The sequence below is a fragment of the Chiloscyllium plagiosum genome, unplaced genomic scaffold, assembly GCF_037043375.1.
Source record: "Chiloscyllium plagiosum isolate Xiang-an unplaced genomic scaffold, Cpla_swu_hap1 HiC_scaffold_7, whole genome shotgun sequence".
NCBI lineage: Eukaryota > Metazoa > Chordata > Chondrichthyes > Orectolobiformes > Hemiscylliidae > Chiloscyllium > Chiloscyllium plagiosum.
This window is the reverse complement of record NW_028270145.1, coordinates 81,513,147-81,525,973: the sequence shown is the minus strand read 5'-3', so window position 1 is coordinate 81,525,973 and position 12,827 is coordinate 81,513,147. Positions and strand designations below refer to the sequence as shown.

The window sequence follows — 12,827 nt, the reverse complement described above, 5'->3', positions numbered from 1 at the left end:
TTTTTCCCATGGTGGAAATGGCTATCATGAGGTGACATAATTTTAAGATGATTGGAGGAAGGTTTAGGGGAGATGTCAGAGGTAGACTCTTTACACAGAGAGTGGTAGGTGCATGAAATGCATTTCCAGCAGTGATAGTACAGTCAGATACATTAGGGACATTTAAGTGTTCTTGGATAGGCATATGGATGATAGTAAAATGTAGGGTATGTAGGTCAGTTTGATCTTAGAACAGGATAAAAGGTTGGCACAACATCGAGGGCAGAAGGGTCTGCACTGTGCTGTGCTGTTCTATGTTCTATAACCCACTAATCAAAAAATATGACAGAATTGCAGAAAGCAGGAATTTTAGGCCAATTAGCTTGATGTCTGACATGGGAAGATACTAAAACTGTTCATTAAAGAGATTATAGCTCTAGAAAAGAAAAGACAATAAGGAAGATACAATATGGTTTTATCAAAGGGAAATCATATTTAACCAATTTATAGGAGGTATTTGAAGGAGTGACAGACACTGCTGGTAAAAATGGGCTTGTAGACATACTATACTTGGAGCTCCAGAAGGCATTTGATAAAGTGCAATATCAAGGGAGATTGTGGAAAGTAAAATGGGGTAGTAGTTAACATATTAAAATGGGTAGATAATTGGCTGGCTAACAGAAAATGGAGAGTATGTATAAATGGATCTTTGTCTGGTTAGGGGGATGTAATAAGTGGAGTTCCAAACTGGTCTACACTTGAGCCTCCATTTTTACAATTTCCATCAATGATTTAGATGAGGGGAGCAAAGGCATGATAGCTAAATTTGCAGATGGAAAGTATTTTCTGATGAAGACATTAGGAAGCTGCAGAGCATAGAGATAAATTGAGTCCATGGGCAATTTCTGGTGAATGGAGGATCATGTGGAAAAATGTTAAGATTTTCAATTTGGCAGGGAGAATGAAAAAAATAGAGTATGACTTAAATGGAAAAAAGACTGTAGAATTCCCAGGTGCAGGGGAATTTATGTGTTGTAATGCATGAATCTTAGACCATTAGTACATATGTATACACGAAGGCTAATGGGATGTTATCCTTTATTATGAGAAGAATTGAACATAAAAGGATGTTATGTTTCAATTATACTGGGCATCAATGAGATCACATCTTGAATATTGGTTACAGTTTTGGTCTCATTATTAAAGAAGGATGTAAATATATTGCAGGTGGCCCAGAGAAAGGTTACTTGGTTGATAACCATACTCAATGGATTGTATGAGACTAGGTTAGACAGGTTGGACTTGTTTCTGCTGCAGTATGCAAGAGTGAGGTGTGATTTGGCTGAAGCGTATAAGATCCTCAGTCATCCTGTTCAGGTCATAGAGTCTTTCAGCATTACAACATTAAAAAAACCACCCTTTAGCCCATCACAGTGCTAGTTATCAAGCACAGATCCACTCTAACCTATTTCTCAGCTCTTGGTGGTGGCATTGAAAACAATGGTATTTTAATACTTTTCAAATGTTGTGATGGTTCCCATCTTGGACACCTTTCAGGAAATAAGTTTCAGATATTTGCCACTTCTTCTCCTTAAATGTCCTCTAAATATCCTGCCCCTTTTCTTAAAAGTATGCACTCTGGTTGTTGACTGCTTTACTAATAGGGAAAAGTTCCTTCCAACCTATGTAATTTATATCCCTCATCATTTTGTACATTTCAATTGTTTCCTCCCTTGGCCTCCTTGGCTGTCTGAAAAACAACCCCAGTCTATCTAGCTTCTCTTCATCGCTAAAATGCTCTAGCCCTGGCATTTTATTGGTGAATCTCCAATGTATCCTCTCTTGTGCAATCATATCCTCCCCACAGTGTAATGGTCACAACTGCACAGTTCTCTAGCTGTGGTCTCATTAATATATTATCTTGCTCCATCATAACCTCTCTGCTCCTGTATTCAATTCCTCAATGAATAAGGACAAGCATCCCATATACATTCTTAACCACGTTATCTGTCCTGCTGCCTTCAATAATCTATGAACACAGATACCATGGTCCCTCGATTCTCAGTTCTTCCAGAGTCCTACCATTCAATGTACTCCCATGCCTCGTTAGTCCTCCCAAAATGCATCACCTCAATGTTACAGGATCAAACTCCATCTCCCACTGGCCTGCCCAACTGACCAGTCCGTCCATAGTTTTGTAGTCTTAGGCTTTCCTCCTCAACATGTACACCAATATAGAAAGAATTCTTATGGATCAGTCTGGAACAAGGGGCAATGTGTTGAAATTTGGAGATGCCGTTTCATGACACAGACGAGGAGATTGTTTTGTCTTTGAGGGTTGTGAGATTTTGGAACATTATGCCTCAGAAGGAGATAGAGATTAGCTAATTAAATATTTTTACACAAAAATTAAATAAATTCTTGTTGGACAAGGGATTCAAAGGTTATTGGGGTAACTGGGAATGTGAAATTCGAAATATCGACAGATCAGCCATGATGTGTCTAGCTCCACCATATCTTTACAATGGCAGAGTTGATTTGAAGGGCTGAATGGTTTATTTCTGCTCCTCAAAATGTTTATCCAGTTAGATTGTCAGCACTCATATTTTAAACTAATTATTCATTTAAAGTAACTGAGAGATGTCAGTAAGTAAATGTGCTGATGCAAAGTATTGATGTGACATTTTAATAGTGTAGAAAATGGCACATACTCTGTATAGATATATGTAGGTAACATCATTACTTCACTAATACAGTGGACAGGCCATTTGCTAACATTAACTCTCTTTGTAACATACATCTACTGAATAAATTAGTGAATGCTTCAAGAAATTATAACACAGGAATAGATAGTTCAGACTAACCAATCACATTGATGTTTATTTTCTTGATCAAGCAATATGAGCATTGATCCGGCTTCATATACATATCCTGTCCCAACATCTGTTTATTCACCTCCTCTCATCACCAACCTTAACAGTGGACATGCCTCGATCAGTAACTCAAATAATCTATTTACGATGCTTCTCCTCCACTTATTTTTAACACAATTCTTACCAGGATCAAAAGGTTCGATGGACCATCCTTTAAAAAATGCTTGGATTTTTGAATTGCCCAGCTTGTTCTTCCCCACACTCGTCTTAACATCAGCTTTCTTCTCCTCCTGTCCAGGAATTTTAGTGCAGTAATCAAGGAATCCATAAGGAGTCATTACTTCCATATAACCTTCCTCACAGCCGCATACACCTCCCTGAGAATTGATTACAATGCATTCAGTTACTGAACAGGATAAAAATGTGTTTACAAATAATTGAGAGCTTCCAGGACTCTAGCTATAAAGCCATCAGCAAAGTAATATGTAAAGTTTCAGGAGTAGGTCTAGCTCCACCATATCTTTAAAATTGTATTAACTATTGTGTAATATTTTGAACCAACTTGTTCAAATATGTTATAACACACCTCAGGAGGAACTTGTTAAGTGAGTTCAGGATAAGTTTTTCAATCAATATATAAATGACACTACAGGAGAACGGGCAAAACTCAACCTCTTCTTGGGAAATAAGGCAGGACAAGTGACTGAGGTATTAGTGGGTAAGCACATTGGGATCAGTGACCAAGATTGTATTCGTTTTAAAGCTCTATATATTCAGTAACACAGAATGCGAACTATGTGTAAGGCTAAGATCTTACAGCAGTGTAAAACGTAAATAGGCCTGGGTTCAAACATCCCTCTTAACAAGAAGAGAATTTTGTAATATTCATTACAAGGGCCAAAATATAGGAAATTCTCAAATTATTTCATACTACCAGTGACATTTTACCCAGAAATCACATCATGGTGTAGATGGTTGGTAATAAAAGGGAACAACACAATGGCAGTTCTACAAACTTTTCTTAACTGTCACTAATCTCTAATGAGAAATCAGATCTGAAGTTTATACACACTCAATAAAGACCAAAGTGGACCAATCTGTTCAGAAGTGCAACAACCCTATTTTCAGTACCAATATTTGTAAGTGGCTTAACGCTGCTGAAGAACATGTGTTCTTAGTTTTGTTAGTGACCTAATGCTGCAGTGTGTGTGTTTTTTTTGGCAGACTCAAGACTGGACTGCTTGCTTGGTCACCCAGCCTATGGTAGACAATACAAGGCACCTCTACTCTGTCAGTAATCTGCCAGGAGGTACAGTGCTGGATTGTCTAGTTTCATTCCCTGTCTTAATGTCAATCAATTCCACCATTTCCTTTGCAAGAAACAGTGTGAAAACCACAATACAAACTCATGTGACATGATCTTTACTTCTCTTTTGGAACAAATGCCACATGCAGGCAGAAACCTGCTTTTAAAATCAGTATTTAAATATAATAAAGGAAAAGCCAGCAATAAGGCAAACATTGCTTTCAAACATGGATTTGTTTACTGGCGGCACAGTGCCAGGTACCCAGGTTCAATTCCTGCCTGGGGCAACTGTCTGTGTGGAGTTTGCACATTCTCCCTGTGTCTGCATAAATTTCCTCTCCCAGTCCAAAGATGTGCAGGTCAGGTGAATTGGCCATACTAAATTGCCCGTAGTGTTAGGTGCAGGGATAAATGTAGGGGAAGGGTCTGGGCGGGTTGCAGTTTGGAGGGTCGGTGTGGACTTGTTGGGCCGAAGGGCCTGTTTCCACACTGTAGGTAATCTAATTGTACAGGGCAAAGAACCACAAAGGAGTTGAGAAAAACAAACATTCAAGTATGGATTGACAATCGACTGACATTCTGTCAGAGTTCAAGATCCTTACATACAGAATAAATATTTACTTTATGGATCAACAAATAAGTTATGCAAATGCAGATAGTCAAAATCTTGTTGTTATATGAAACAAAGGATTAAGAAGAGTCAATTCCTCAGGCAATCTGAATGCTGACCTCAAAACATTCCTGCTTTAAAAGATCAGCTTAAAGATAGAATTAACATCAGGATGCACAGGCTTCAGTTCACATCTTACCAACAAGAGGACATTGAGTTAAAACATACAAGAAAGCCAACTGCTCAGAGAGACCTAAATAGGCACACAATGCTCCACAGCACAATGTGGAAAAGAGTCAACCAAAGAGCAATGTCAAGGATGTTTCCAAAGTTCCAAGAGTCCTAGCAACATCTCTTATGCAATGCCCTGACACCCATTTCATTACCTCTGTGTATCACTTCTTTGACAACTCACCAAGGACAGCGGTACCCACCACTTCCGGGATATTTTTAAAGCCTGGACATAGAGTCATGGAGTCATTGAGATGTACAGCATGGAAACAGACCCTTCGGTCCAACTCATCCATGCCAACCAGATATCCCAACCTAATCTAGTCCCACCTGCCAACACCTGGGCCCATATCCCTCCAAAACCTTCCTATTCATATACCCATCCAAATGCCTTTTAAAGGTTGCAATTGTATCAGCCTCCACTACTTCTTCCGGCAGCTCATTCCATTCGTGAAAACTTTGCCCATGAGGTTCCTTTTATATCTTTTCCCTCTCACCCTAAACCTATGCCCTCTATCAGATCAAGTCCTGCCAGTCAGGAACTGCCTTTTACCATGCATATATTGTGAAGTGAACCAGGGTTCACAGGACACTAGGTGGCACGGCTGACAGTTCATTGCAAATACAGATGCACATTCATAAACAAACAGGTGTTCCCCCACATCCGCGGATGATACATTCCAAGACCTACCACGAATGCCCGAACCCACGGATAGTAGCGAACCTTGTCATTTAAATGGGAAACGTATCTCCCAGACAGCTCCCTGGAATTACTTCTGAAGTGTCCCATGTTCGATATAATATTTTCACGCCGCGGTTAACTGCGAATAACTGAAACTGCGGAAACTGAATCTGCGGATATGGGGTTCTACTGTATTTTAATTTAAAAACCAAGTTAAAGAGGCTAACTGTCCATAGCGCGATTATATCTTAGAACACTACCTAAGGGAGTGCCTATTCTTCCCCCAATGCCCAATGTAGCCAAACAAGTCCTCATTGTTCTGAGGGACTATCATGGACAGGAAAGCCTTCTAGTAGAGTCATAGAGTCATAGAGAGATACAGCACAGAGACAGGCTCTTCAGTCCAATTCGTCCATGCTGACCAGATACCTGAAGTAAATCTAGTCGTATTTGCCTATGTTTGGCCAGTAGGCTAAACTCTTCTTATTCATTTAGGTATCCAGATGCTTTTTGAATATTGTAATTGTACCAGCCTCCACTACTTCTTCTGGCAGCTCATTATATACATGCACCACCCTCTATGTGAAAAAGTTGCCCCTTAGGTCCCTTTCAAATCTTTCCCCTCTCACCCTAAACCTATGCCTTCTAGTTCTGGACTCTGCTACACCAGTGAAAAGACCTTGTCTATTTATCTATCCATTCCCCTCATGATTTTATAAACCTCTATAAGGTCATCCCTCTGCCTTTGATGCTCCAGGGGAAACAGCCTCAGCCTATTAAACCTTTCCCTATAATTCAAACCTTTCAACTTTGGCAATAAATTTGTAAATATTTTCTGAACCCTTTCAAGTTTCACAACGCCCTTCCTAAAGCAGGGAGACCAGAATTACACACAATATTCCCATAGCGGCCTAATCAATGTCCTGTACAGCCTCAACATGACCTTCCAACTTTTATACTCAATGCACTGACCAAAAAAGGCGAGGGTACCAAATGCCTTCTTCACTATGCTTTCTATCTGTGACTCCACTTTGAAGGAACTACAAACCTGCATTGCAAGGTCTCTTTGTTCAGAAACACTCCCATGGAACTTACCATTAAGTCCTGCCCTGATTTGTCTTTCCAAAATGCAACACCTCACATTTACCTAAATTAAATGCCATCTGTTGAATACATTCACTTCTGTTCACATAAAATTTGCAAAAATTGCCAGTTAGTCCATTTCTACTAAACTTCAGCCTAATGCATCAATATAGAACATAGAATATAGAAAAATACAGCGCAGTACAGGCCCTTTGGCCCTCGATGTTACGCCGATCCAAGCCCACCTAACCTACACTAGCCCATTATCCTCCATATGCCTATCCAATGCCCGTTTAAATGCCCATAAAGAGGGAGAGTCCACTACTGCTACTGGCAGGGCATTCCATGAACTCACGATTCGCTGAGTAAAGAATCTACATCTGTCCTAAACCTACCACCCCTTAATTTAAAGCTATTCCCCCTCGTAATAGCTGACTCCATACGTGGAAAAAGGTTCTCATGGTCAACCCTATCTAAACCCCTAATCATCTTGTACACCTCTATCAAGTCACCCCTAAACTTTCTTTTCTCCAATGAAAACAGCCCCAAGTGCCTCAGCCTTTCCTCATACGATCTTCCTACCATACCAGGCAACATCCTGGTAAACCTCCTCTGCACCTATTCCAGTGCCTCCACATCCTTCCTATAGTATGGCGACCAAAACTGCACACAATACTCCAGATGCGGCCGCACCAGAGTCTTATACAACTGCAACATGACCTCAGGGCTCCGGAACTCAATTCCTCTACCAATAAAAGCCAGTACGCCATATGCCTTCTTCACCGCACTATTTACCTGGGTGGCAACTTTCAGAGATCTGTGCACATGGACACCAAGATCCCTCTGCTCATCCACACTACCAAGTATCGGACCATTAGCCCAGTACCCCGTCTTTTTGTTACTCTTACCAAAGTGAATCACCTCACACTTACCTACATTGAACTCCATTTGCCACCTTTCTGCCCAGCTCTGCAACTTATCTATATCCCACTGTAACCTGACACATCCTTCCTCACTGTCAACAACTCCACCGACTTTCGTATCATCCGCAAACTTGCTCACCCAACCTTCTAGCCCCTCCTCTAGGTCATTTATAAAAATGACAAACAGCAATGGTCTCAAAATAGATCCTTGCGGAACACCGCTAGTAACTGCACTCCAAGATGAACCTTTACCATCAACTACTACCCTCTGTCTTCTTCCAGTCAGCCAATTCCTAATCCAAATCTGCAACTCACCCTCAATGCCATACCTCCGTATTTTTTGCAGTAGCCTACCATGGGGAACCTTATCAAATGCCTTACTAAAATCCATATATACCACATCTACCGCTTTACCCTTGTCTACCTCCTTAGTCACCTTCTCAAATAATTCAATAAGGTTTGTGAGGCACGACCTGCCCTTCACAAAACCATGCTGACTATCCTTGATCACATTACTCATATCCAGATGTTCATAAATCCTATCCCTTACAATTCTCTCTAAGACTTTGCCCGCAACAGAAGTGAGACTCACCGGCCTATAGTTACTAGGGTTATCCCTACTCCCCTTCTTGAACAAGGGAACCACATTTGCTATCCTCCAGTCTACTGGCACTGCTCCTGTAGACAACGTGGACATAAAAATCAAGGCCAATGGCTCTGCAATCTCCTCCCTTGCTTCCCAGAGAATCCTAGGATAAATGCCATCAGGCCCAGGGGACTTATCTATTTTCACCCTTTCCAGAATTTCCAACACCTCTTCCCTACATATCTCAAAGCCGTCCATTCTAATTAATTGTTACTCAATATTCACATCGGCAACAATGTCCTGTTCCTGAGTGAATACTGACGAAAAGTATTCATTCAATGTCTCCCCAACCTCTTCAGTCTCCACACGCAATTTCCCACTACTATCCTTGACTGGACCGATTCCTACCCTAGTCATTCTTTTATTCCTGACATACCTATAGAAAGCCTTAGGGTTTTCCCTAATCCTACCAACTAAGGACCTTTCATGTCCCCTCCTTGCCGCTCTTAGCTCTCTCTTCAGATCCTTCCTGGCTATCTTATAACTCTCAATCGCCCCATATAGTCCTGTACAAGGTTGCTTGGAAAGGTTTCCCATTCTTTTAATGAAAATATAGGGTAGGGAATATTGTATTATTGCATAAATCCAAATCCAGACGGGCAATGTACCTTTAAGACAGTAAATTTACATCTTGCATGTTACTTTTCAGTATATACCCACCCTCACCTTTAGCTGAAGTAGCAATAATAATGGTAAAAACAATGACTACCGATCCTGGAAACTAGATTCTGGATTAATGGTGCTGGAAGAGCACAGCAGTTCACGCAGCATCCGAGGAGCAGTAAAATCCATGTTTCGGGCAAAAGCCCTTCATCAGGAATTCCGGAGGAAACCCACGCAGACACGGGGAGAACGTACAAACTCCACACAGTCAGTCGCCTGAGGCAGGAATTGAACCCAGGTCTCTGGCGCTGTGAGGCAGCAGTACTAACCACTGTGCCACTGCGCCGCCCAAACCTTGCAAAGGCTAAAATGTAGGAATACTCAGGCTCAGACTCTGGCAATGGTGCGTTGCCCAGACACAGTTTAGCCTATGGTCTATTTGTGATCATTTATCAATTAAGAAATCAGCAATTAAATTGAGTAAAAAAAGTAATAGGAGTTTTTGTGTTAGGTAAGTCATTTGTAAAATAATCAGACTGAGCTATATTGCATTTGAAGTGGAATTGATAATGAAGCCTTCTTCCAGCAAATTGTGCTTTGCCACAATAGCACCAAGTTCTCAAAAATAACACAGATCCTTCTGCAATGATATTTGACCTAAATAATCCCTCACAACAGGGATGGTTAATTATTTAAATATTCTAAATAAAAATATCTTATTAAAACTAATTAGTCATTTAAGAAATTTGCAAAATTCATGCACATTTGTATGCAACTTACATCACGAAAAACACACGTAAGTACGAAATGTTAACATTTAGTGTTCTGTTTAAGTTCACAATGGAAATAGAAATATGGATTAATATTATGTGGCTTGCCAGATTTGTCCCAGCAACAAGAAAGAAACAGCCCAGTATTTCAGTTCTTGTTATGTGTGCACATTTCATAAATGCAAATTCACTATAACACGATTGACTAACTGGGGACACATGCTCTAAAGCTCGAACTTTTAAAGCACGTATTGATTAGAACGCGATTCCGGCCCCATTAATTTAAATGGTGCTGCTATTTAGCAATTTTCTTATAATACAGGGTTGCACGAGAACAGAACTATCATGTTATAGCAGAACTGATTGTATACCTTGTACTCCAGTGACTAAGTTCAATGGCATTATTACTGCTTTGCCTATTTGGGTAGCTCAGATGTATATTCAAAATTCAAAGGCATTGCTCAATTGAATTTTAACTTTAGTGAAAAAAAGAGCCAAATTAGTTGCACCAAATTAATTTTTTTTAAAGCCCAAAACTCAAACTGAAAAAGACAAGTCAGCAGCATTCAATGGTAACTGCTTAAAGTCAGGAAAATTGGATGGTATTACAATGTGTTGGGTGACTAAGGAAGTTCAATTTTTGTCAGGATATTCTTCTCAACTACTGCAAAACCAAGTCATTTCAAATAAAATGCATAATGATTCTACATGTACATTAAGAACAAAACTGTGCCTAGAGAGAGAATAGGGCCCCTTAAATATCAATAAAGGCACCTATGTGTTGAACCCGGGTCTCTGGCGCTGTGAGGTAGCAGTGCTAACCATTGTGCCACTGTGCTGCCCACAAGTGTATCGCAGAACACGGTGGGAAGTTAGGGAAGAAATCACAGAGCCCCAAGCAGAAATATTTGTAACATCTATAACCATGGGTGAAGTACCAGAGGATTGGATTGGGGTTAATGTTGTGCCTTTATTTAAGGAATGTGGTAAAGAAAAGCTTGGGAACTATAGACCTGTGAGCCTGATATTGGTGGTGGTTAAGTTGTTGGAGGTGATTCTGAAAGATGGGATTTACATACATTTGGAGAGGCAGGGACTGATTATGGATAGTCAGCATAGTTTTGTGTGAGGAAAATTGTGTCTCACAAACTTGATTGAGTTCTTTGAGGAAATAACTAAACAAAACTGATGAGAGCAGAGCAGTAGATATTGTTATACGGACTTGAGTAAAGCTTTTGACAAGGGTCCACATAGTAGGCTAATTAGTAAAGTTAAATTACATGGGATTCACGGTGAGTTTGCCAACTGGATACAAAATTGACTTGCCGGTAGTAGACAGAGGCTGGTGGTGTTTTTCAGACTAGAGGCCTGTGGCAGGCGGTGTTCCACAGAGATCAGTACTGGGTCCATTTTTGTTTGTCATTCATATAAACGATTTGGATGAGAATATAGTAAGCTGGAAATGTGTTGCTGGAAAAGCGCAGCAGGTCAGGCAGCATCCAGGGAACAGGAGAATCGACGTTTCGGGCATAAGCCCTTCTTCAGGAATGGGGAAAGTTTGTCCAGCAGGCTAAGAAATCTTTGTAGAGGGAGGAAGAGAGCTTCTTCAAGGAAGGCATCCTTGTAAGAGGATTCGCAGTAGGTTGAAATCTTTGAGGAGAAAGTGAGGTCTGCAGATGCTGGAGATCAGAGCTGGAAATGTGTTGCTGGAAAAGCGCAGCAGGTCAGGCAGCATCCAGGGAACAGGAGAATCGACGTTTCGGGCATAAGCCCTTCTTCAGGAATGGGGAAAGTTTGTCCAGCAGGCTAAGAAATCTTTGTAGAGGGAGGAAAAGAGCTTCTTCAAGGAAGGCATCCTTGTAAGAGGATTCGCAGTAGGTTGAAATCTTTGAGGAGAAAGTGAGGTCTGCAGATGCTGGAGATCAGAGCTGGAAATGTGTTGCTGGAAAAGCGCAGCAGGTCAGGCAGCATCCAGGGAACAGGAGAATCGACGTTTCGGGCATAAGCCCTTCTTCAGGAATGGGGAACGTTTGTCCAGCAGGCTAAGAAATCTTTGTAGAGGGAGGAAGAGAGCTTCTTCAAGGAAAAGAATATAGTAAGGCTTGCTAAGTAAATTTGCAGATGATACCAAAATTGGTTAAAAATCACACAACACCAGGTTATAGTCCAACAGATTTATTTGGAAGCACTAGCTTTCGGAGCGCTGCCCCTTCAGGAAGCGCTTCGACAGCGAGTACATCCAAATAAACCTGTTGGACTATAACCATGTGTTGTGTGAATTTTAATGTTGTACACCCCAGTCCAACACCGGCATCTCCAAATCATGACTACCAAAATTGGTGATGTAGTGGACAGTGAAGAAGGTTATCTAAGATTGCAAAGAGATCTTCATCAATTGGGTCAATGGGCTGAGGTGTAGCAGATAAATGTGAAGTATTGCATTTTGCTAAAACAAACAAGGGCAGGACTAATACAGTTAATGGTAGTGCCCTGGGTAGTGTTGTTGAACAGAGAGACCCAGGGGTTCAGGTACATAATTCTTTGAAATTTGCATCACAGGTAGACGGGGTGGTTAAGAAGATATTTAGCATGCTTGCCTTCATTGACAGACCTTTGAGCATAGGAGTTGGGATGTCATGTTGAGGTTGTACAGAATGTTGGTGGGGCCACTTCTGGAGTACTGTATGCCGTTCTGATTGACCAGCTGTAGGAAGGATATTATTAAATTGGAGAGGGTTCAGAAAAGGTTTACTAGGATGTCGCTGGGCTGAGAGGGTTGGAGTTGCAAAAATAGGCTGGATAGGCTGGTATGTTTTTCATTGGAGTGTAGGAAGTTAAGGGGTGACCTTGGAGAGACTTATCAAGTCATGAAGGGCAAAGATAAGGTGAATAACAAGAGTCTTTTCCCTCGGGTGGGAGAGCTCAAACCTAGGGACATATTTTTCAGGTGAGAGGAGGAAAGCTTTTAAAAAGACATGAGGGGAAACCTCTTTGCACAGAGAATAGCTCATGTGTGGAATGAACTGCCAGACACAGTGGTGGACGCAGGTACAGCTACAACATTTAAAAGATATTTGGGTAAGTACATGAATAAGAGGGGTTTATAGGGAACAAAGAAATG

At 41.0% G+C, this 12,827-nt stretch overlaps 1 protein-coding gene across 3 annotated transcripts in view; it reads right to left on the bottom strand.

Moving 5' to 3' along the window:
* thsd7ba (thrombospondin, type I, domain containing 7Ba) overlaps positions 1-12,827 on the bottom strand; it is a 919,481-nt gene that overhangs the window by 18,830 nt on the left and 887,824 nt on the right. For all 3 annotated transcript variants that reach the window (XM_087989223.1, XM_087989224.1, XM_087989222.1), the window contains one exon: positions 3,037-3,229. In XM_087989223.1, the coding sequence (XP_087845349.1) occupies positions 3,037-3,229 (193 nt within the window). The remainder of the gene's footprint in view (positions 1-3,036; positions 3,230-12,827) is intronic.